This window comes from Gymnoscopelus microlampas, assembly GCF_963454915.1.
Source record: "Gymnoscopelus microlampas genome assembly, chromosome: 7".
In the NCBI taxonomy this organism is placed as follows: domain Eukaryota; kingdom Metazoa; phylum Chordata; class Actinopteri; order Myctophiformes; family Myctophidae; genus Gymnoscopelus; species Gymnoscopelus microlampas.
The window spans coordinates 38,489,830-38,514,472 of NC_139944.1; the positions used below are offsets into that span (position 1 = coordinate 38,489,830).

General features: G+C 42.1%; 1 protein-coding gene across 2 annotated transcripts in view; it reads right to left on the bottom strand.

Annotated features, from left to right (window-relative positions):
* The window catches only part of chl1b (cell adhesion molecule L1-like b), a 110,311-nt gene that overhangs the window by 25,128 nt on the left and 60,540 nt on the right, over positions 1-24,643 (bottom strand). For both annotated transcript variants that reach the window (XM_084063605.1, XM_084063606.1), the window contains exons 3-21: positions 22,971-23,079; positions 21,970-22,160; positions 20,722-20,844; positions 19,448-19,618; positions 19,082-19,114; positions 18,766-18,877; positions 17,132-17,316; positions 16,427-16,555; positions 15,997-16,134; positions 13,339-13,450; positions 12,092-12,252; positions 11,828-11,993; positions 11,538-11,662; positions 10,256-10,357; positions 6,471-6,668; positions 6,132-6,202; positions 3,293-3,521; positions 1,581-1,705; positions 10-223 (exon numbers count right to left, since the gene is read on the bottom strand). In XM_084063605.1, coding sequence (XP_083919731.1) covers positions 10-223; positions 1,581-1,705; positions 3,293-3,521; positions 6,132-6,202; positions 6,471-6,668; positions 10,256-10,357; positions 11,538-11,662; positions 11,828-11,993; positions 12,092-12,252; positions 13,339-13,450; positions 15,997-16,134; positions 16,427-16,555; positions 17,132-17,316; positions 18,766-18,877; positions 19,082-19,114; positions 19,448-19,618; positions 20,722-20,844; positions 21,970-22,160; positions 22,971-23,079 — 2,694 coding nt within the window. The remainder of the gene's footprint in view (positions 1-9; positions 224-1,580; positions 1,706-3,292; positions 3,522-6,131; positions 6,203-6,470; positions 6,669-10,255; positions 10,358-11,537; positions 11,663-11,827; positions 11,994-12,091; positions 12,253-13,338; positions 13,451-15,996; positions 16,135-16,426; positions 16,556-17,131; positions 17,317-18,765; positions 18,878-19,081; positions 19,115-19,447; positions 19,619-20,721; positions 20,845-21,969; positions 22,161-22,970; positions 23,080-24,643) is intronic.

The window sequence follows — 24,643 nt, forward strand, 5'->3', positions numbered from 1 at the left end:
TCCTCCTACCTCCCTCCGGGGTTTTGAACTTCACAGGATGGCTGCCGGGCCCGCTGCCCCGTCCGTTGAAGGTCATCACGACGAGGCTGTACTCGGAGAAGGGCGTCAGCGCCGGTATCACGGCGTGACTGCGGTCCCCGGGGACCGTCTTCATTTGCTTGTCGTCGCCGTGGATTTTCGCCGCGGAGTCGTCGGCCAGGCTGCGCAGTCGCCACCAGTTTACCTATGAAAAGTACTCACATGTTTTTACTTAAGTAAAAGTATCAATACTGCAGTGTAGAAGTACTCTGTTACAAGTAAAAGTCCAGAATTCTAAATTGACTTGAGTAAAAGTACAAAAGTATTGGTGTCAAAATGTACTTAAAGCACCAAAAGTAAAAGTACTAAAGTGTTTGAAAATAGCAGATCTACAAGCTCACAACGCGTCGCGATGCGACGCGTTGTGAGCTTGTAGATCGGCTATTTTCAAATAGCCTACGTATAAAATAGGGCTAAAGTGGTTAATGTATGTTTCATAATATCATAATTTATATCTGCAAAGTAACTAGTAAGTAAAGTTTTCAAATAATTGTAGTGGAGTAAAAGTACAATATTTGATGTAGTGGAGTAGAAGTAAAAGTATTGGGAAAACGGGGAAATACTCCAATAAAGTAAAAAATAATACCTCAAAATTGTACTTAAGTACAGTACTTGAGTAAAAGTACTTCATTACTTTCCACCACTGCCTACAGTACACCACCACATGGGATGCACACACACACACACACACACACACACACACACACACACACACACACACACACAGCAGCAGCATCACAAGGGGCTTAACGCGGGCTTTCACAGAGCAAGCCCATATCATACATGGATAAATCACTGAATGAGTTATGTGTTTTTGTGCTGATGGTCTGTGAGAGAGGAGGAGCATTGAGCTGCCAGAGAGGGAGAGAGAGAGAGAGAGAGAGAGACAGAGCGGGGCAGAGGGGTGCGAACCGTTAGAGCAAGGTCGGGGTCGTTCCTTTTAACCCATTCAATCCGGGAAACGCATCTCTGTCATTTTTAGATTTTTTGATTTTTTAGATTTTTAGATTTTAAGATTTTTAGATAAATGCATTTTTTTGTGCAAATCTTTGAATATATATATATATATTTTTTTTTTAAAGCGAACATTTGTATCTCAAATCTTTGCTTCTGGGGGATTTTAGAAATGTCTTCTAAATCCTTTTTTTTTAATAACGTATGTTTCTTTATCAGTGGTTCTCAAACTTTTTCATGTCAAGGACCCCCAAAATTATATGTATTTGGCCACGGACCCCCATCTCAAAATATTTAGTTCCAGGGACCCCCAGAAGCAAAGATTTGAGTTACAAATCTTCCCTTTAAAAAACATATATCCAAAGATTTGCACAGATTTTCACGACTTTTCCAAAAAAATAGCAGATCTGCAACGGCTACGAGCTTGTAGATCTGCTATTTTTAAATAGCCAAATGAAAAAAAATGAAAAAAAATGACACAGATGCGTTTCCCGGTCTAAAGGGGTTAAACTGTGTCTAAAAGCAAGGGGATGTATTTGAGGTATTACCTTGTAGCCTCCCAGATGTCCGTGCAGTGTGTCCTTGTGTACACGTCTCCAGCTAACCTTGACCACCAGACCACCGGAGCTGTTCGTCACCTCTACAGCTACATCATCCGGCGCCGCAGAAGGAACTGGAGAGATAAACACACACGTATACAGTATATATAGTATATAAGGCATGCGCGTGCACGCACGCCACGCAGGTACGCCACGTGCACGCACGCACACACACACACACACACACACACACACACACACACACACACACACAAGTGATGCGTGGGTCAGTTTTTTTCACAACCCATCCCGCAAAAATGAATATAAATCAATGACCCGTCCCTCCCTGCAAAAAAAAGGCTTCTCAACACACAAGCAAGTCCATTCAATTGCTTTCCAGAGAGAGAGAGAGAGAGAGAGAGAGAGAGAGGGGGGGGGGACAGAGGGAGGGAGAGAGAGAGAGAGCGCGCGCGTGAGAGAGAAGGTGTGTTGTGGTGTTTTTTTTCCCCGTGGGTTGACCCACTCCGCCCGCCCCGCGATAATTGCGTCGTAATCTATAACCCGTCCACCCGGCGCCCGCCCCACAGTTCAAACCCGCGGGACCTGCGGGCTACGGGTCGGCCCGCGCATCACTAACACACACACACACACACACACACAGTATGGAAGGTTGTCTTGCGTGTTGTAACCACCAGTCCATCTCATCAAGCTAAAAACCACAAAACTACATTGAGCACATATAACTTTCAATTTCAATGGGATGATGAACTACATTAATTTCCTATTTAAGACCTATTAAGGATTTACAGGGGTCAAACAAAGGTTCTATTATAGCAATCAAGGGGCGCTATAATACAATCAAACCATGGAACTAAAAGAAGCATTTTCTGTCAAGCAGAGAGAGAGAGAGAGAGAGAGAGAGAGAGAGAGAGAGAGAGAGGGGCCGTGACCTGTAGTTACGTCCTGGGGGCAACTCCAAAAGAAAGCTACAGTGGAGATGAGAGATGAAATAAAGTGTGTCTACAAAATGACTCAGTGACTCCAAAAACATTAGACATTATTGTAGAACAAAAAGCAATACGAGCATATACTGTGAAGCCTGATTTATGCGTTGTGCGGAGTCGCACAACAAAAAATGTCGATCTACAAGGGCTTTGGGAAAGGAAAGGAAAGGAAGTATCTTCTGTTTCCCAGGGGAGTGGAAATTGATTTTACAGCTTCAACCAGCTGATGGCTGTGCTATCATGAGCACACTGGAGGGAGATGTTAAATTAACCCATTAAGACCTGAGGCCGATTCTACAAAATGTCTTCTAAATCCTAACAGTTTTTTTTTTTAAACGTATGTTGCTATATCAGTGGTTCGCAAACCCTTTCATGTCAAGGACCCCCAAAATGATATGTATTTGGCCGCGGACCCCCATCTCAAAATACTTAGTTCCAGGGACCCCCCCAGAAGTAAATATTTGAGTTACAAATGTTCGCTTTAAAACAATATGTATTCAAAGATTTGAACATATTTTCACAATTTTTCAAAAATAGCAGATCTACAAGCTCGTAGCGCGGCACTCGGTGCCGCGCTACGAGCTTGTAGATCTGCTATTTTTGAACAGCCAAAGAAATCTAAAAATGACACACAGATTGCATTCCCGGTCTTAAAGGGCTAAACATGATCCTGTGTGATATTAGTAACAGGTATAAGTGAAAGGTGCCATCACTCACAGTCCTCTCCCGAGTAGCCGGAGACTACTTTGGGCTCGGGGCCCCAGCCCTGGTGGTTCCGGCTCTGGATCTTGATCTCGTACGGGACGAAGGTGGGCGTGTCTTTCACGATGAACGAGTGTCTCTTCACCACGTGTTCCTGCCAGTCCTGTTCCTCCGCCACGTCCTGTCGCCTGTAGCTGACCTTGTACTCCAGACCGGGGCCGTTGTGCTCCATGGGAAACAATGGCTGCGTTGATGTTGATGGGACAAAAAAAAAAGAAGCACAATTATCAGGGGTGTGCCGACACTAATTTCACAAAACGATACGATATTGGGCTCACAACATCGATACGATATCGATACGATACGATATATGGCACTTTTTTAATATGAAAATATATGGGGGGGAAAAAAGCAAATGCAAACAAAAACCTCTGTTTTTGCATTATTATTATTGCATTATTTATTTTTTTGCAAAAAGATATTTTTTCCCCCCAAAAGGTACATATCATCACGAAAACGTATCGCGATGTATCGCGGGACGATATATCGGCACACCCCTAACAATTATAATTTTGACTTTCATCACCGTGGATAATAGGTTACATGTACATAGTAATGTACTTGTTGTCACACACAGTAAAAAAAAAAAAGAAAAATCTGTATGGGTCCATTTGGGTAAGTTTTTCCAGAGTTAAAAGTTATGTATTGTTTTAATTAACTTTTCATTTAGGAGGAGATCTCTGATGGTTAAATCAAAGAAGAGGACCCGCACACACTGTCAGAAACGTGCAAAAAGAGTTTCGGTCGTTAGACCTTCATCAGGACAGACAACCTTCAGCTGTCCTGATGAAGGTCTAACGACCGAAAGGTATAAAGAGCTAAATCTTTTGCAAGTTTCTGACAGTGTGCAGGACGGGTCCTCTTCTTTGATTTAACCATCAGAGATCTCGCACCTGTCGCCAACCTTTGAGGTGTGCATCGGCCTCCTTCACAAAAATTCACTTTTTATTGAACTAGACATAGACATGAGACATTTTATCATCTCTTATACCGTACATTTTTCTTTTCCTCTTTGACCAAACATGAAATGATGATTCTGAAGAGAAAAAGTACTGAATTCATGAAGCTGTGCACACACCTTCACATACAGTACACAGTACATGCCCATATGTATATCACTACCTCCCTTTTTACCCATATACTGTAAAAGGTTATATTTTTCTTTCATATGATGTTTTTTTGCATATTATTGTACATTGTTGTTTGCCTTTAAATGTCTGATGAATTGACTACACAGGACCTTAATGGAAACAAGCCCTGAGGGCTTATCTGGGTCATCCTTTTAACATTCTTTTGTATAAATCTGTGCCACCGTGCCTTGTTTTTGCAAACTGTTAATAAAGTATTCAATCAATCAATCAATCAATGTATAAATGTCCATACATACATACATCCTCAATCATTAATTTAAGTGAAACCAAGAAAATTAAATCTAAGAAACACAATATACACAATATTGACAATTAATGACAAGCTAGTCCACTAAACTATACTGGTGGTATTTGATCCTAGTACAAAAAAACTAAACAAAACAAAAAACAATGGGACAACTGACTTGTTCCAGTGCAACATTATTTTTTGTGTGTTGGATCCAGGGTGTGCAGATGGAGAGAACACACCCCACACAGAGGATTGACCATGAGAAATACAATGTAATACCATTATCCACAGAAAGCTAATCATTAACAGTGAGACAGCTCATGCATCTTGGATCTAGGGCTATATTATCCTGGCAGGGCAGCCAGATAATAAGTGAGGCAGAGATTCATCTTTTTACAATAACCCATTAAGACCTGAGGCGATTCTTTAAAATGTTTTCTAAATCCTTTTTTGAAAAAAATAAAATAATAATGTTTTCAAGATTTTTCAAAAATAGCAGATCTACAAGCTCATAGCGCGGCACTCGGTGCCGCGCTATGAGCTTGTATATCTGCTATTTTTGAATAGCCAAAGAAATCTAAAGTGACACAGATGCGTTCCAGGTCTTAATGAGATAAAGCAGAATATATTGTTGTACGTGTAAAAAAAAAAAAATGAAGAAGAAGAAGAAAATCCCCTTTTCATAGCTTTCCCTTTCTCTTTCTAATCAAAGCAGCACAATGGCGGCTTTCATTGAGAACTCATACAGAGTGATCCTGGAAAATAGGGTTTTTCTTGAATACGTGAACCACAGAATGAAATTTCAAAGGGCCATATTTCTATTTCATAAATGTCTATTGATAATTGCATATGAAGCATTGATAAAACTTTGCGTCTGTTCCCTCTTAGGGAAGAGAAATGCTTTGATTTCCAAAAACCGCTGCAGATTGTGAATAATTCAATATGATGAGGTAGCCCACATTACAGTATATGGAAAAGGGATATTAACCCATTGAGACCTGGGACGCATCTGTATCATTTTTTGATTTGAGCTAAAAAAACATTATTTTACACTTTGGCTATTCAAAAATAGCAGATCCACAAGCTCATAGCACGGCACCGAGTGCCGCGCTATGAGCTTGTAGATCTGCTATTTTTGAAAAATCGTGAAAATGTGTGCACATTTTTGAATATATATATTTTTAAAGCAAACATTTTTAACTCAAATCTTTGCTTCTGGGACCCCCTGGAACAAAATATTTTGAGATGGGGGTCCGCGGCCAAATACATATAATTTTGGGGGTCCTTCATGAAAAAGATTGAGCACCACTGATAAAGAAACATACGTTTTTCAGAATACTGTTGGGATTTAGAAGACATTTGTATAGAATCGGCTTCAGGTCTTAATGGGTTAAAGGTCCATGCTTTTTCTTACCTCCCAGTTGATATCCATTTCATTGGGCATGCGACCTTCGATTTTGATATTTTCAGGATTCTTGTCAGGGGCTGTGTGGAGGAGGAAGAGTATAGATTTTTATCGGCATGACAGTTTGTTAGTTGTAAGAAATGACTAGTGATACGCACTCAACAGAGACCAGAATTTCAAACGAGAGAGAGAGAGGGAATCAATTATCCACTAGATGTGAGCACACAAAGTACATAAAGGATCACAGGGTTCAGACAATAGCCGTGGCGACAGCGGGACCTCATCACAGAGGCAGGGGGGCATAAAAAAACAATACGAGAGACGGGGGAGGGCGCCGGTGTCACCGACCTGCCGCTGGCGTTTTGTATCTCTCCGTGGGCTCGCTGGGACTGCTCCTGCCCACGGCGTTGACAGCAGACGCGCGGAAGCGATAGTCGACGTGGCCGTGGAGCCTCAGCACGGCCGAGCCGTGGTTCCCAGGCACTCGGAGCAGCTCCTTCCAGTTCCCCGGTTCCCACTGGGTCTCCTCGTACTCGATAATGAACTCTGTTGACAGGTGGGGTAAAAATCAGTCAGTCCCTGTCACTCAGTGCCAAAGAGTCGCTTATCTTAGCTAACCACCAGCTGTGCAGCAAACTCCTCAGCCCCGGCTTTGGGGCACGCAACATTGCTCTCTAAAGAGACAAACCGTTATTTATGCTCGGACAAATCAATCGTAGACGCAGATTTCGGAAAGTATTACTTATGCATAACTGCTTCTGTCCACAGTTATATGCAGCAAAAATTCACTTCAAAATGCATTCTGCTATGCTGCCACCGAAATGTGGATTACCAAAAGCCATTACAGATCTGGACTCCCTACACAAACTCAAAACTAACCTAAAAGAATGGCTGACCTCAAAATACGATTGGCCTTGGTAGAACACACTAGGAACGCCTTGGTAGTAGCATAATGTAATAATGTGACGCAGGGGGATAATGTAACAGTTCATAATGTTATGAACTGACTCGTATTGTTAAGAAAAGTGTTACATCGTAATAATTAGTATCAAGGTCAGTATCATGGTCAGTATCATGTCAGTATCATAACAGTATCATGGTCGGTATCATGGTTGGTATCATGTCAGTATCATAACAGTATCATGGTCGGTATCATGGTTGGTATCATGTCAGTATCATAACAGTATCATGGTCGGTATCATGGTCGGTATCATGTCAGTATCATAACAGTATCATGGTCGGTATCATGGTCGGTATCATGTCAGTATCATAACAGTATCATGGTCGGTATCATGGTCGGTATCATGTCAGTATCATAACAGTATCATGGTCGGTATCATGGTCGGTATCATGTCAGTATCATAACAGTATCATGGTCGGTATCATGGTCGGTATCATGTCAGTATCATAACAGTATCATGGTCGGTATCATGGTCGGTATCATGTCAGTATCATAACAGTATCATGGTCGGTATCATGGTCGGTATCATGTCAGTATCATAACAGTATCATGGTCGGTATCATGGTCGGTATCATGTCAGTATCATGGATATTGCAGACCCGACCTATTATTTTATGCACCTGACATACCTAAAAATCGCACCCTGTGTGAAGGAAGCGGTGCCTTTGATGAGTGGCCTCCTGGTGGCGCTATAATAGGGCGGGGCGGGGCTTCAGCAATTAATGCTCGTCCCTAGTGGTGGTGTAAGTCCACAAACCAAATTCGGACTTGGTGGCATGTTGCTAACTGGAGTTATGGCTGTTTGTAGCCCAGCCAATGGCAATACAGAGGGGGCGGGGCTTCAGCAATTAAAGCTTGTCCCTATTGGTGGTCAAAGTTCACGTGGTAAATGTGTATTTGGTAGCATGCTGCAAAGTGGACTTATGGCTGTTTAAAGCCCAGCCAATAGGAAGACAGAGGGGGCGGGGCTTGCTACATTTCAGTTCGTCCCTATTGGTGGTCTGAGTCCACGTACCAAATTTGTACTCAGTAGCATGCTGTGAACTGGAGTTATGGCTGTTTAAAGCCCAGCCAATGGGAAGACAGAGGGGGCGGGGCTTATGTAATTACAGTTGGTCCCTATTGGTGGTATTAGTTGGACTTGGTGGCATATGCTGCAAACTGGAGTTATAGCTGTTTAAAGCCAGTGGCCTCCTGGTGGCGCTATAATAGGGCGGGGCGGGGCTTCAGCAATCAATGCTCGTCCCTATTGGTGGTCTAAGTCCACATACCAAATTTGGACTTGCTGGCATGCTGCGAACTGGAGTTATAGCTGTGTAAAGCGCTGTTTAAAGCCAGTGGCCTCCTGGTGGCGCTATAATAGGGCGGGGCGGGGCTTCAGCAATCAATACTCGTCCCAATTGGTGGTGTAAGTACACATACCAAATGTGGACTTGCTGGCATGCGCACTGCAGTTATAGCTGTGTAAAGTGCTGTTTAAAGCCAGTGGCCTCCTGGTGGCGCTATAATAAGGCGGGGCGGGGCTTCAGCAATCAATGCTCGTCCCAATTGGTGGTGTATGTACACATACCAAATTTGGACTTGCTGGCATGCTGCGAACTGGAGTTATAGCTGTTTAAAGCCCGTGCTCAAACGGACATCCGGGCTCAAACGGACAAACGGACATACGGAGGGACATAGTCAAGTGTAGTGGCCTCCTGGTGGCGCTATAATAGGGCGGGGCGGGGCTTCAGCAATCAATGCTCGTCCCTATTGGTGGTCTAAGTCCACATACCAAATTTGGACTTGCTGGCATGCGAACTGGAGTTATAGCTGTGTAAAGCGTCCGGGCTCAAACGGACATACGGACGGACATAGTCAGGTGTAGAGCGGCTGGCACCGCTAAAAATGCCCGGGTCCGAGTGATTATGGTAAACACGGACACAGACAGACAGGGGCGAAAATATAATCTCCGCCTGATGATGCATCACTTTTCTCAACAATATGAGTGGTTAATACATTATGAGTGGCTAAGAAAGGTTCATTATCTAACACATTATTACATTGTTACATTATGCAAAAATCCGTTATTATGTTATGCACTCATGATTTTATTACAAAATGAGCTGGTTACATTATGAGCTTTTATTCAAATTTTAAAAACTTATTACATTATGAAGCGTTATTACAATTTGAGCAGGTATTACATTATGAGTTGCTACAGACCACAATGGAAACAACAAGCCCCTGGGGCTCTTTTTGAATGTACTGTAATAGTTTATTACAGTCAAAAGTTATGCCAAAAGGATAAAAGGATAGCATAACTTTTGACTGTAATAAAGTATTCTATCTAAAAACGCTTTGTGAACTTGCTACACATCCAGAGACAATACACAGTATAAATCCATAGTGTAACTCCTCTGAGAGTGTACAAATGTGACCAAATGGACTCTTAAGGGGTCTTTGGTTACAATTCCAGACTCCCAGAGTTAACCCTTTAAGACCGGGAACGCGCCTGTGTCATTTTAAGATTTCTTTGGCTATTCAAAAATAGCAGATCTACAAGCTCACAGCGCGGCACCGAGTGCCGCGCTGTGAGCTTGTAGATCTGCTATTTTTGAAAAATCGTGAACATTTTGTGCAAATCTTTGAATATGTATTTTTTTAAAGCGATTTTTTTTTAACTCCGTTACAACTTCTGGGGGTCCCTGGAACAAAATATTTTGAGATGGGGGGTCCACGGCCAAATACATATCATTTTGGGTGGTCCTTGACATGGAAAAGTTTGGGAACCGCTGATATTATAGCTACATAAAGTTTTTTTCAAAAATGATTTAGCAGACACTTGTAGAATCCCCAGAAGCAAAGATTTTAGTTACAAATGTTCGCTTTAAAAAAATATACATTCAAAGCCCAAATTTTCACTATTTTTCTAAAATAGCAGATCTACAAGCTCATAGCGCGGCACTCGGTGCCGCGCTATGAGCTTGTAGATCTGCTATTTTTGAATAGCCCAAAAGAAATCTGAAAAAAACGACACGGAATGCGTTCCTGGTCTTAAAGGCTTAAACGAACACTAAGGATTTGGACAGTGTGGCGCAAACCGGGGGGCAGGGTGGTCCTATTACCCACATCCCAGAGACAATAGGCCCAATAGTGCTGCTGTGTGCAGCACAGGGAGGTCCCATATTACCAGTAGTTGAGCTGTTGTGATCATCCCCGGGGATCCATTTCAGCTTCACGCTCCTGCCCTTGTGTTCAGACAACAGCAGGTCCTCCGGCGCATCGGGGACATCTGAGAAACAGCATGACAACACGGGTTTGATAAAGCCAAGGTATAACACTGCGGAGCGGAGATGACACACGGCACGAAACAAAGCTTTCAAAGGAGATGGTCTTCAGTGTCAGACGGCGTGGAACAGAGAGAGAGAGCTCTAGAGAGCCAAAGCCATCTGCTTAGTGCTTATACGGTGGTGGAAAAAAAGCACTCGCGTTTTTCTACTTAAGTGAAAGTATCGATACTGCAAAGTGGAAATACTCGGTTATAAGTAAAAGTCCGGAATTCAATATTTACTTGAGCAAAAGTACAAAAGTATTGGTATCAAAATGTACCTAAAGTACCAAAAGTAGAAAGTACTCATTATGCAGAATGTGCCATTTCACAAGTTTTCAAATGTATAAAACTAGAGGGTCGGGCCGACCGTCTAGTAGCCTGGCCTGCACATCGGAGACAGAGACAGAACAGCGTATAGACGTTCCTTGCAACACCGGTGCTTGTTTCTCGCACATGATTTGGCAACGCACAAAACGAAAGCAAAACCTAACTGCAGCATGCAAACCGAAAGCGAAAACTAACTGCAACACGCAAACCAAAAGCGAAACCTAACATGCAAGTGACAAACACGAAACAAACACGAAACCTAACAGACAAACAGACAAACACGCACACATCCAGTTTGCCAATTGTATATATAGATGTATTCAAATCTACAAGCTCTCAATGCGTCGCATCGTGACACATTGTGAGCTTGTAGATCAGCTATTTTAAAATGGCCAAAATGTACATAACATAGGGCTGAAGTGGGTAATGTATGTTTTGTAACAATAATACAAATCTACAAAGTAACTAGTAACTAAAGTTTTCAAATAATTGTAGTGGAGTAAAAGTATAATATTTGCCTCTGAGATGTAGTGGAGTAGAAGTAAAAGTATTGAAATTTGGAAATACTCCCGCAAAATAAAAGTACCTCAAAATTGTACTTAGGTACAGCACTTCAGTAAATGTTACTTTCCACCACTGTCTGCTTATCCATGTAATGTGGGAGCGATGCATCAACTATATTAGAGCCAGGCTGATGTATCGGCCAAACCGATATATATCGGTTCAAATCTGAGGAAGTCACGTTGTTTTGCACAGGTCTAGGAGCGTTACTTATGTCTCATAGATTTTTCTTCGTTTGATACATTTTGCTCACCTAAAACGACGATCCAGGCCGAGGCGGTGTCTTGGTCCACCGGCGTCCTAGCCACACACGTGTAGAGTCCCTGGTCACTGTGGGTTACGTTGACGATCTGCAGAATGCCATGCTCCACCAAGTACCTAATATTGACGGCCGGGGGGGAGAGGGGGATGCAGAGACACAGTATTGACCCGGTGAAACCTAAAAGTAAGCGAACTTTCCGGCTAGGATTAGACCGCAGCGCCACAAGAAAAAAAAAAAAGAGAGAGAGAGAGAGAGAGAGAGAGAGAGAGCCGTCTCCTTACCTCGAATTCTCGGTGTGGTTGAGGGCTATTGCCATATCATCTTTTTCCCACAGGATCTCAAAGTCATCTCTGAAGGACTCGTCGTACTCGGCCAGGCACGAGAGCTGGGCCGTGGTGCCTATTAAGATCTGCTGGTCCTCCGGGGGAACGTCTATTCTAGTGGGATCTTTAGATAAGGAATGTACATTAGTTATATACCTGTTAAGGCCTCTTTGGCCTGCGCCAAAAAAAACCACATACATTATCAGGGTGAACTGTGCTAACCTTTCACGAAAAGCATGGCATCGATAGTGGCTTCTCCCTCTGTGTTTATGGCGTAGCACGTGTACTTTCCCATGTCTTCTTTCGCCACGCTGTCGACTTCCAACGAACCGTTGTTGTGGACGATAAACCTTGGTCCTTCCACTATGGAGCCATCCTTTCCCCTGTAGAACAGTGGAGAAAAGAAAATAGCAGATCAACAAGCTCACAACGCGTCGTATGGCACAGCGTGTTGTACATACATTTTATTTTGTGCAGGGGTCATCGCCATGCTGGCTTGTGGTGGACATTTTGGTCAAAATTCCATTTTTGCCACAGACATACAAAATGAGTGGACAATAATATTACCAGAAACACATAAAGAGATAGCCCTGAATGACCATAACAGGTCTGTAACTCTGAGAGTGTACAAATGGAACCAAATGGACCCTTACGGGTCCATTTGGTTCCATTTGTACACTCTCAGGGTTAAGGGGGTCCTTGCAAATAAAACATTTGAGAACCACTTGTACTTTTTTTTGTTGTTTTAGAACCACTGCCCTAGTGGACTCCTAATGTGCCGAAAACCTGGAGACTGACATTTAGTAATTGGGTCTTGTGATCAAAATAAGAACATTATAATGGTGTGTAAAAAAGAAAATCAAAAATTTGCCACGGACGAGACCAACCAAGTCTTTGCCACAGACACATTTGTCCGTGTACGGACATATTGATGATCAAATAGGACGTACAGGTAAAAGTGGTTGAACAGATTTTAAGGCAATTTTAACTATTTTTGCTGTGGAAACCCTGGACCCCACTTTGAAAACCACTGCTGTGGAACATTCACATAAACTAATTTAGTCCTGCAGACACTGCAGATGTTCGAGCGCAGTAATCCAATACAAACAGAATAGAAATACAAGTTGGTGAAGAGAAAGGCAGGCTGTTCTGTGATCATTTCCGTTTGTCCCCATTTAACAACTTAAACCCTATTATACTTAGTTGACCAGGGTCCCCCAGGGCTCTATACTATATGTCCACTATTACTTCCCTCTACGGCAAATCTCTTTGTCGAGAATAGCCAATCTACTGTACAAGCTTGTGAGCTTGTAGATCGCTTATTTTCACTGAAGGTTTGCCCCCAGAACAGGGACACAGAGTACATCATAGCCACAACAGAACAAGCTGAGGTCTAGTGCTCTCTGCTGGTGCAGGGGAGGGGGTAACAGCTATATAATTATGTACTGTATATGGATGGACCTACTTACCAGTTGATAGTGGACGGAGGAGAACTGAACACCTTACAGTGCATGATCACCCCCTTTCCCTCTACGGCAGAATACTCCTCATATCCCTTGGTCAAGATCATTGGCTGCAGGTCTGTAAGGGAAATCAGGGGACGCTATAGTCAAATATCTGCAGGAATTAATGTTTTAGAACTGACATGAGAGGTTGCACTCTAATACTGGTGTGTAATCATTGATCTATCTCTTTTTGACACTGTTGATGTATGCTCAGAGTACAAATATTGGCTGCAATGTTGCTACCTGGTATCCTGCAATGTCCATTAACGTTAATCCCAACACACTGACTATCAGGAGAATTAGACTCAACAGTGAGCGAGACAAAAACTCTGAAATAATTGCTAATTTGGAGTGGGAAAATAATGAAATAATCGAATAAGAGATACGAGGAAGGAGAAGACCTCGAGCAGTGTGTTTGCCTTTCCTCGAGGTAAATTGCAGGCTTCATTGTGTAAAATAATGGGGGAAAAAAGACAAGGCTGTCATGTTGTCAAAAACGTGTAAATGTGAGGAAGGAATCAAAGTAAAAACAATGGCATAATGAGTTAGCTTAGCGAATGCACCTTATCAGTTGAAGCCAAAGCTTCCCATTTAACCCTTTAAGACCGGGAACGCATCTGTGTGTGTGCTATTCAAAAATAGCAGATATACAAGCTCATAGCGCGGCACCGAGTACAGTACTATGAGCTTGTAGATCTGCAATTTTTGAAAAATCATGAAAAGTTGTGCAAATATTTGATATTTTTTCTTTTTTTTTTGCGGACATTTGTAACTCAAATCTTTGCTTCTGGGGGTTCCTGAAACGAAATATTTTACAAATATTCGCTTAAAAAATATATATAATCCAAGACTTTGCCACGAATTTTCACGATTTTTCTAAAATAGCAGATCTGCAAGCTCCTAGCTTGAGCATTGCATGCTTGAGCTATGAGCTTGTATATCTGCTATTTTTGAATAGCCAAAGAAATAAAAAAAAATGACACGCAGAGGCGTTCCCGGTCTTAATGGGTTAAATGGTCTGTCTCTCCTAATTGTTTACAAAGGGAGCAGCTGGGACTTTTGCATTCAGAGAATGTCCAGCTTTATTAACTCCTGTGTCACCGCGAGCAAACTCGCCACGTTGGTGGAAAGCCACAGAGAGCACATTCTTTTTTCTTCTTTTTTTTTTTATCTGCACTTGTAAAGCAGCACATGTTTGTCTTATGGCACCCAAATCAGTATGGAATTGGGTGGAACTTGTTAGCATATAAATGACAGTGAACTGGCTGGCGGGTCCGTGGGGAAAAAACTAGGCTAGCCCATGTTTAACCCATTAAGACTTGAAGCCGATTCTACAAAATGTCTTCTAAATCCCAACAGTTTTCTGAAAAACGTATGTTTCTATATCAGTGGTGCTCAAACTTTTTCATGTCAAGGACCCCCAAAATGATATGTATTTGGCCACGGACCCCCATCTCAAAATATCTTGTTCCAGGGACCCCCAAAAAACAATATATATTCAAAGATTTGCACACATTTTCACGACTTTTCAAAAAATAGCAGATCTACAAGCTCGTAGCGCGGCACTCGGTGCCGCGCTATGAGCTTGTATATCTGCTATTTTTGAATAGCCAAAGTGTAAAATAATGCTTTTTCAGCTCAAATCAAAAAGTGACACAGATGCGTTCCAGCTCTTAATGGGTTAAGGAGCGTTGCTCGCAGACAGCCCCTCGTTCTCAAAGACCCCGGCGCTTCGGGGAACGTTTCGCCAATCTAAGCGAGCGACTCTATCTGAGGCAGACACAACATCCGACAGTCTCCCACTGACTAATACCCGTGTCTGTCAATTACTCATAAACAGATGCGCCCTTCCTTGACATTACTATAAGCAACTACTTGGGCTCTAAACAGCATTTTCAAAGACTGTGTTTATTATAATGGGCTTCCTGGAAAAGATGATGACTCATGATATGCTGAACTTTAAAACAGAGTCCTGACATAGGCCTGTCACAATGATTAAATAATCGCCTCATCGCAATTTTGTTTTGACATTTTAGATTTTTGTTGCATAAACATCATGATATTTTCCATGTTAAAAATGTTCATACTACAGTAAATGGCCTGGGCCGCAGTGTGGTGCGGTCCAGGCACCCTAGGCTGCAATGCCAGCCTGACAGCATGTAGCGGGTTCGAGTCCCGATCCCGCCGACTGCTGCGTGTCACGCCCCATCTCTCTCGCCCCCATTTCCTGTCAGTCTACTATCTCTAACAATAAAGGCAGAAAAAGACCCAAAAATATCATTAAAATGTTCAAATATTTTCAAAAAAATATATAAATAGTGGAAATAGCAGTTCTACAAGCTCAAAATGCGTCGCGATGCGACACATTTTGAGCTTGTAGATCAGCTATTTCTACTATTAATGTTTATTTTTAAGTGTAAAGTAATTAAATATGTGTTATTTGTCATGTCTGCCCTGTGCAACTTTTGTTTACGAAGCCTAAAAGCCAAACAGAAATGTTATTTTTAACCGCAATTAAATCGTTAAATCACTATTATTTGAGCGACAATTAATCGTCAAGTGAAATGTCATCATCGTGACAAAACCTATCCTGACACAACTAAGAAGTTATATCATACTTACTCATAATCATGATATTAGCATTAGCCAGAAGCGTCCCATGATTGTTGTTGGCCTCGCATTGATAGACGGCACTGTCCGAGGCCTGGGCATCGTGTAGAACAATGGTATCGCCTCTTCTTCTGCTCAATACCGAGGCCTCTGCAAAGAACAAAAAGATTCACTCTGTAAACAAAAGTACGGTAGGTGTGTGTGTGTATAGCAGTGGTTCTCAAACGTTTTCATGTCAAGGAGCCCCAAAATTATGTATTTTTGTTTGGCTGCGGACCCTCTGTCTCAAAAAAAATGTTTTGTGCCAGGATACAGAGATACATTTGAGACGGCTGGGAGAATGCTAAAATTCTTCTTCACAGTCTCTAAAAATGCTCATTCTTGTCATTGAGAAAGAGAGGCTCTCTTTCAAATAAAGGTTTTGAACATGAATTGAACGTACCCAGAGGTGCTCCATTCACCCTCCATGTTATCGTGGGCTGAGGAATCCCAGTGGCAGAGCACTTGATGTGCACTTCTGCGCCAATCATGTTCAGCTGACTCTGAGGTTCAGACTCCCACACTGGAGGCTCTGAAGGGACAATGTGTAACATGTCATACCCATACAGTGCGTGCTTCACTTAACCCATTGAGACCTGAAGCCGATTCTACATGTCTCCTAAATCTCAACAGTATTCTGATATACGTATGTTTCTATATCAGTGGTGCTCAAACTTTTTCATGTCAAGGACCCCCAAAATTATATGTATTTGGCCGCGGACCCCCATCAAAATATGTTGTTCCAGGGACCCCCAGAAGCAAAGATTTGAGTTAAAAATGTTCGCTTTAAAAAAATATATATTCAAAGATTTGCACACATTTTCACGATTTTTCAAAAATAGAAGATCTACAAGCTCATAGCGTGGCACTCGGTGCCGCGCTATGAGCTTGTACATCTGCTATTTTTGAATAGCCCAAAGTGTAAAATAATGCTTTTTAGCTCAAATCTAAAAATGACACAGTTCCAGGTCTTAATGGGTTAAAATGCAAGAACATGACAAACATGCAATGCATAACTGTACATGCATTCAACATACAGTAGAAGCAATATAGAGTATTCATTAAAAAATACGCTCACAAAAGTCCAACTTGACAATGCCTGTAGTACCTTCTACTGTGACTATGAAGTAAGCGATGCTCTCTCCGATGGCGTTTTTGGCCTTGCACATGTACTTTCCACCGTCGCGCTCATCTACGGCCGGTACGATCAGCACTTTCCCATGGTTCTCCACTTTAGCTCTGTCAGGAAGCTTGTTGTGACCCATTTTCTCCCACTCAATTGTTGGAGTTGGACTGGCAAAACATAAAAATACAAAAATAAACAAATGGTTACCAAAATGGTAGTTATTAAGTTATTATTATGTTGCACACCGGTTGTCTGTGCATTTTTGGAGAAAATGCCATCGCCATAGTTACAGTACACTTGACATATTTTTAATTGCTACACCTGTGAAAGCAGCAGTGTGAAATGGTTTACCTGTTTTACCACTTAGTAGTAACGTAAGCAACAAATACAAAAGAACCAAAAGTGAGAAGAAAAACACATAATAGGCTCTATGCACAGCAGCCATAATTATCACTTCCTTCACAGGTGTTACCAATGATACTAATGAAGGCTCTGTTCCATTTAGAGTAGCACAGTGCTTCTCAGACTTTTTAATTTCCACGACCACCATAACTCGGAGAGTGTACAAATGGAACCGAATGGACCCTTACGGGTCCATTTGGTTCCACTTGTACACTCTCAGAGTTACACACCCGTAAGAGGCCATTTGGAACCCCCTCAAGGAACCATGAGGGTACCTGAACCCCACTTTTAGACCCACTGGTGTAGCAGAGTGTTCAGTGAGCCAACGTGCACAACATCAGCACCCTGACCCTGTTTGACCAGAATGGAACAGAGCCTTCATTAGTATCATTAGCAACACCTGTGAATTTCTTTCTACACTATGGCTGCTGTCAGTGCTGTGCATAGAGCCTATTGGCTACCATAATCAATATTTAAGCCTGGTAGTGATTTGAAATTACAATAACTTAGAATGTCAAACAGCAGACAGAAACTTTTGTACTACTTCACCAGACCAGGAGACAGTAACTCTCTACTGGACACTATTGATACACACAATAAAACAACATTACTCACAAGATTCTATTTCAGATAAACATAAACGATGCAACACTGTGGTGGAAGAATGGCGTTATTTTGGACTTGCGGATTGGGCCTATAAAATTATGTAAGACATACATGGGCAACTGGCAGCCCGGGGGCCACACACATGCGGCCCCCACCTTCACTTAATGCGGCCAGCATATCTGAATACTGATAAATTATTGATTTCAGCTGTTACAATTGCAAACATGCAAACATGACCCGCTTTGATTACTTTCAGTCTTTATTAGTAGCTTAATGACTAGTATTAAAATTATATTGTCTTTTTTTACGTCCAATGTATTTGTATTTAAGTTCATAAAGTTAACAAGTATAGCTAAATGCTTTTGAAATTAAATAAAAATATTACTTCAGGATTCCAATAAAAAAATAACAAAACAAAATCTGGATTCCATTTAAAAAATAGCAGATCTACAAGCTCAAAACGTGTCGCACTGCGACGCGTTTTGAGCTTGTAGATCTGCTATTTTTGCTACTTTTGTGTGACATAGAAGTACTGTACTGTATATGCAATGTGGCCCTCTGGAGTGAGTGTGGAAATATAGTGGCCCCCTGATGTAAGATGTACTCACAATCCCTCTGCAATACACTCCAACTGCAGCTCGTCTCCTTTGACCAGCTGTTTCTCCGTTTTGGCAGCAGAGGGCGTCAAAAGACTGGGTTTCCTTTCCTTGATGGCATTAGCTTTGGAGAAAAACACAGCATTTGTTTAAAGAGGGAGATAGATGACTCCAACCAAAATGTCATTATGCTTTTTTAATGGGAAACAATGATTGCGCTTAATTCCCCATTGGACACGCTCTCATTATGCTATAGAAAACGCACATACATAACACAGGCTTGTGAACAAACATGGGAACATGACATGCTGCTGGTGTTTGAGCTTACCTTTGTCAGTAGTCGTGCCACTGTTTGATTTGTCTGAAATGAAGGGCGAATGCGATAGGAAAATAAAATATGAATGATGAAATATGAAGGTGACGTTGTCAGTTCACGACAACAAAAAAAGACACAGGTGACATTGAGATCACATGATTCACATCAAAGGAAAATACAAAACTTTAAGACGAAATGACACTTGAATGGCATTCAAAATCACTATGAATATGGAGTGCAATGGGTTCACTGAATATGATCAATGCTCTCAAAAACAAATCAAGAGTTTGCGTCACACCGGTTCGAAGCCTCAACAACATACATCCAGGAGTTTCATTAATGAATAAAGAAACCTGGAAGGTTTTGCTTGACACTTACTTGTCTTGACGATGACAGACATGGCCGTCTTCTGAACGATGGTGCGTATTCTAGGGAAGGCGGCGAAACAACAGTAGTCTCTCCTGCTGTCCTTCTCCACCGCGTGGGCGAAGTACAAGTCTCCATTCAAGCCCATGGACACCCTTTCATCTTGCTCTATATGCTGCAGATCTGGGGGGCGCAGAGAGACAACAATCAACATATTTGTATTGTTGGGGGAAAGGGATGAATCGGCAACCACATCATCAAGGATCTGTTATGATGCAACCCAGGGCTGGTGTCATTTCATTTTCACCTCCGTTCATTCAGAACAGTAGGTGTGTTTTGATGCAGACAAGAGTGCAAACACCAGAAACACATTTCCTGTGAAAAGGTTACAATTTACAACCTAGGCATTTAGCAGACGCTCTAAATCCAGAGGGACTTGCCATGGTGCAAAGTCAGAGTAAAGCGCCATGAACCTTAGTCAGCCAACAACAGGGTAAGTGCTTGAGTAATTAGAGTGCTAAGAAAACAAGTATGCGCTATAAAGTAACTAGACAGCAAGTAGACATCACAGCTTGCATGCTGTCTAAATAGCATACATTACTATATCAATAACACTAGTAAGGTTCTTATGTAAAGCCCATGAAGACATTATTTAAGAATGAGGTGTCTATTGGAAAAAGTACCCAACTTCTTTACTTAAGTAAAAGTACCAATACTGCAATATAGAAAGACTCTGTTACAGGTAAAAGTCCAGAATTCAAAATCTACTTGAGTAAAAGTACAAAAGTATTGGCCTCAAAATGTACTTAAAGTACCAAAAGTAAAAGTACTAAAATGTTTGAAAATAGCAGATCTACAAGCTCACAACGCGTCGCATCGCGACGCGTTGTGAGCTTGTAGATCTGCTATTTTCAAATAGTACAACAGGGCTAAAGTGGTTAATGTACGTTTCATAATATCATCATTTATATCTAAAAAGTAACTAGTAACTAGAGTTTTCAAATAATTGTAGTGGAGTAAAAGTACAATATTTGCCTCTGAGATGTAGTGGAGTAGAAGTTAAAGTATTGGAAATTAGAAATACTCAAGTAAAGTGCAAATACCTCAAAATTGTACTTAAGTACAGTACTTAAGTAAATGTACTTAGTTACTTTCCACCACTGCTATTACCATGTATCTCAGTTACCATGTTGACTTGGCAACTGTCTGGCTGACCCCCCCCCAACCCTGATTCAACCACATACCATGCATGTAATGGTTGAGTATTATTGGAGAGAATCACTCACTGATGGTCATCCAGTAGATCTGAAGTGGAGGAATTCCTTTGGGTGGGTTACACTTTAGAACAAACGGCTGACCCTCCTCGACCTCGAGGGGGTCGATCGTTTCTTTAGGGAACTTTGGCACCTCTGTCAAGAAGACAAATTGTGAAAAATGAGTTAGGTATTGTGTGTAGTTCTCATCTTTTCCACAAGATGGCAGTCAGGTTTGAGTGTTGCATCGAGGCAAGGAGATAGAAAAGCTTTGGGCATTCCCCATGTACCATCCAATGAATTGAATTCCATGGCACATTTTTTTTTCCAGGCCTTGGCTTGTAGGAAGAAACAGACGTCATTACTACTGTTGTGGGGCTTGTTGTCAACATCGCTGAGTGGTTGAAGCACAGCCAGAATTAGTCGCAGCTCCCCTCGGAGTGGATTTCTTTGAGGATTTATGTACTGTGCTTTGCAACGAAATGAAAGATTTACCAGCCGGAAATGATGGAGAGGCTAGATCACACTCAATGCTTTCCTCCGTTGCTCTGTACAGGTATACACGGGAGGAAGCAAGGCGATGAAACACTCGGGAGTTTCAATGACGTTTTGCCATGGCCAATACAATAGAAAGCTCACAATGGAAAGGCACAGCTATTAACTCCTTCAATCCGGGAACCCATAATGTGTCATTTTAGATTTTTATCTATAAAGCTTATTTTATACTTTGGGCTAATCAAAAATAGAGCAGCACACAGAGTGCCACGCTATGAGCTTGTAGATCTGCTTTTCTTTTGGGAGAATATAAATGTTTTTTAAAGCGTACATTTGTACTCAAATATTTGCTTCTGGGGATTCTACAAATGTCTTCTAAATCCTAACAGTTTTTGTTTTTTAAACTTACAGTATGTTGCTATAATATCAGCGGTTCGCAAACTTTTATCATGTATTTGTTCACGGACCCCACCATCTCAAAACATTTTGTTCCAGGGCAACCCCCAAAAGCAAAGATTTGAGTAAAAAATGATACATTCAAAGATTTGCACGCATTTGCACGATTTCTTTCCACAAATATCAGATCTACAAGCTCATAGCGCGGCACTCGGTGCCGCGCTATGAGCTTGTATATCTGATATTTGTGTATAGCCAAAGAAATCGAAAGTGACAAAGATGCGTTCCAGGATTGAATGGCTTAAACAGGATCCCAAGACCCTGAATCACTTTTAAGGCACAGGAACAGAGCACAACCCGAAAAAAAAACATAAGACGTATGTTACTCACGGGGAACAGTGAACTCAATCTCTTCCGAGATGGCCGTCCCCAGCTTGTTGGAGGCATAACATCGATAGGTTCCCTGGTACTCGGTGAGGTTCCCGTTATTGGGTATCACAAAAGTCCCAGAGTCCTCCTCTTTCATCAGACGGGGGTCCAGGAAGGGGTCGAATTCCTCTCCATTCTTTGTCCAACGAAAGCTGCACAGAGAAAAGAGGTTAAGGTTGTATGAGCCAAAATTACAATAAAACTAGAAAAAGTGCTCCTCGGAGCACAGGTCTCCGCCAGGTCAGGTACATTATTGTGGCCTCCTGGTGGCTCTATAACAGGCCAATGTGAAAAGGGTGTCATTTCTTTTTAGGCCTTTCACGGCAATCGGACACTGTATTCATGATTTGAGGCATTATGTTCCAAAAATGTGTTTTGCTAAACGGACCAATCCTGCAAACTTTGGAAGCCAACTTTAGCCAATGAGGATGGAAGATGGAAAACCGGACAGATCTGTGTTGATCACATGACTGTAGAGATACTGTGTACCGATTTGCATGACGTTTGGATAGAATCTGTAGGAGTAAATGGGTTTTGCACAAATCGGCCTCCTGGTGGCGCTATAACAGGCCCATGTGAAAATGTTGGAGAAGAGGTTCTGAATTGGCATCCAGGGAGTGTGTGTGCACAGTTTCGGAGCGACCGGGCCAATGGTGCCGGAGATTAGCTGGTCGCAGACAGACGGACACAGACGGACGGACGAACGGACGGACAGGGTGCAAAACATACTCTCTCGCCATGCCTTTCGGCCTGGCGGAGACAAAAAAGGGCAACCGTGGGTTAAGATCTGCCTATAACGCAGTACAGTATGTTCAGTTTTGCAAAGTGGGTACACAAGACACAACAAAACACTACAGTTCCTGCCAAAATTGTAGCGTCAGTATCTGCTAACAAGCTCTCCAGGGCTACCCCCCCGCCCCCTTTTTCTTCCATCTGCTGGAGATACAGTGCTTGATACTCACTGTGGCACGGGGTTCCCTTTGGCGTCACACGTCATGGGGAAGCTCTCGTCAAAGGGGAAGGCGATGAGAGAGCTGGGCGACTGGGCTGTGATGGTGGGCAGCTGCATAACTGGACAACACACACAGAGATAACATTTAACGATTTTTACTCTTTTCCCCTTTACACAAAAGTGGGCGTGTGCAAATGGTTAGATGTCTGATATGGATGGGGGTGAGGCAGATCGACGGCTCTTCATATGATCTGTAGACAGCTCTGGTTAAACATTAACCCATTGAGACCCTGAAGCCGATTCTAGAAATGTCTTCTAAATCCCAACAGTATTCTGAAAAACGTATGTTTCTATATCAGTGGTGCTCAAACTTTTTCATGTCAAGGACCCCCAAAATGATATGTATTTGGCCGCCGACCCCCATCTGAAAATATGTTGTTCCAGGGACCCCCCAGAAGCAAAGATTTGAGTTAAAAATGTTCGCTTGAAAAAAAATAGCAGATCTACAAACTCATAGCGCGGCACCGAGTGCCGCGCTATGAGCTTGTAGATCTGCTATTTTTGGGGCGGTGTAGCCGCCCCCTATAAGTGAGTTTTGGACACCGACCAATCCTGCACCGTGATTGGCCAATAGTCTACAACGCATTGTATACCCCCTAACCCTTCCATTGTTAATGCAAATCGATACTTTTGCAAAGCCAGCCAATCACATTACAGCTAGTGTCATCACCACTAACTGTAATGTGATTGGCTGACTTTGCAAATTCAGGACTGTGATTGGCTAGCGAAACACATGACACATGTGCAGCCCTATGAATAGCAGTATGGACTGAGTCATGTTGTGATGACCACACACCGCCCACTTCACACTGGGTGTGATTTTTTAATAGCCTAAGTGTGAAATTATGCTTTTTTAGCTCAAATCAAAAAATGACACAGATGCGTTCCAGGTCTTAATGGCTTAAAGATGAGTTAATAATGGAAATGACAGTCACGCCCTACTATCAAGTGTCACTAATATGACCGACTGACCGTCAAAGGTTAATCAAATGTCACGGATCTCAGATATCAGTTTCATGGAGTCATTAAAGATGACACGTGTGATGATAGATCTCAACACACGACACTACAGCTGTGGCTGTGTTTAAGACATCCAGCCAGGGAGAGCTGATGATGACGCCACTAACTAAAATGAAGCTACTGTACTGTAGGACACAGCAGAGCAAACTTACTGTTTACATGACCTAAAACTAGCAAATCCATGGCCGCAGGGGAACACAAACAAAACAAAAACACAGTTAGTAAGTGTGAGAATAATCCTTTTTTTTTGTCATCAGTATCTGAGTATGAGACCCTTAAACACATGTGGTTACAGCAACGAATTAACCCATTAAGACCGGGAACGCATCTCTGTGTCATTTTTAGATGTCTTTTGGCTATTTTTGGAAAATCGTGAAAATTCGTGGCAAAATCTTGGATTATATATTTTTTAAAGCGAACATTTGTAAAATATTTAGTTTCAGGAACCCCCAGAAGCAAAGATTTGAGTTACAAATGTCCGTGCAAAAAAAAAGAAAAGAAAAATCTAATATTTGCACAACTTTTCATGATTTTTCAAAAATAGCAGATCTACAAGCTCATAGCGTGGTGCCGCGCTATGAGCTTGTATATTTTCTATTTTTG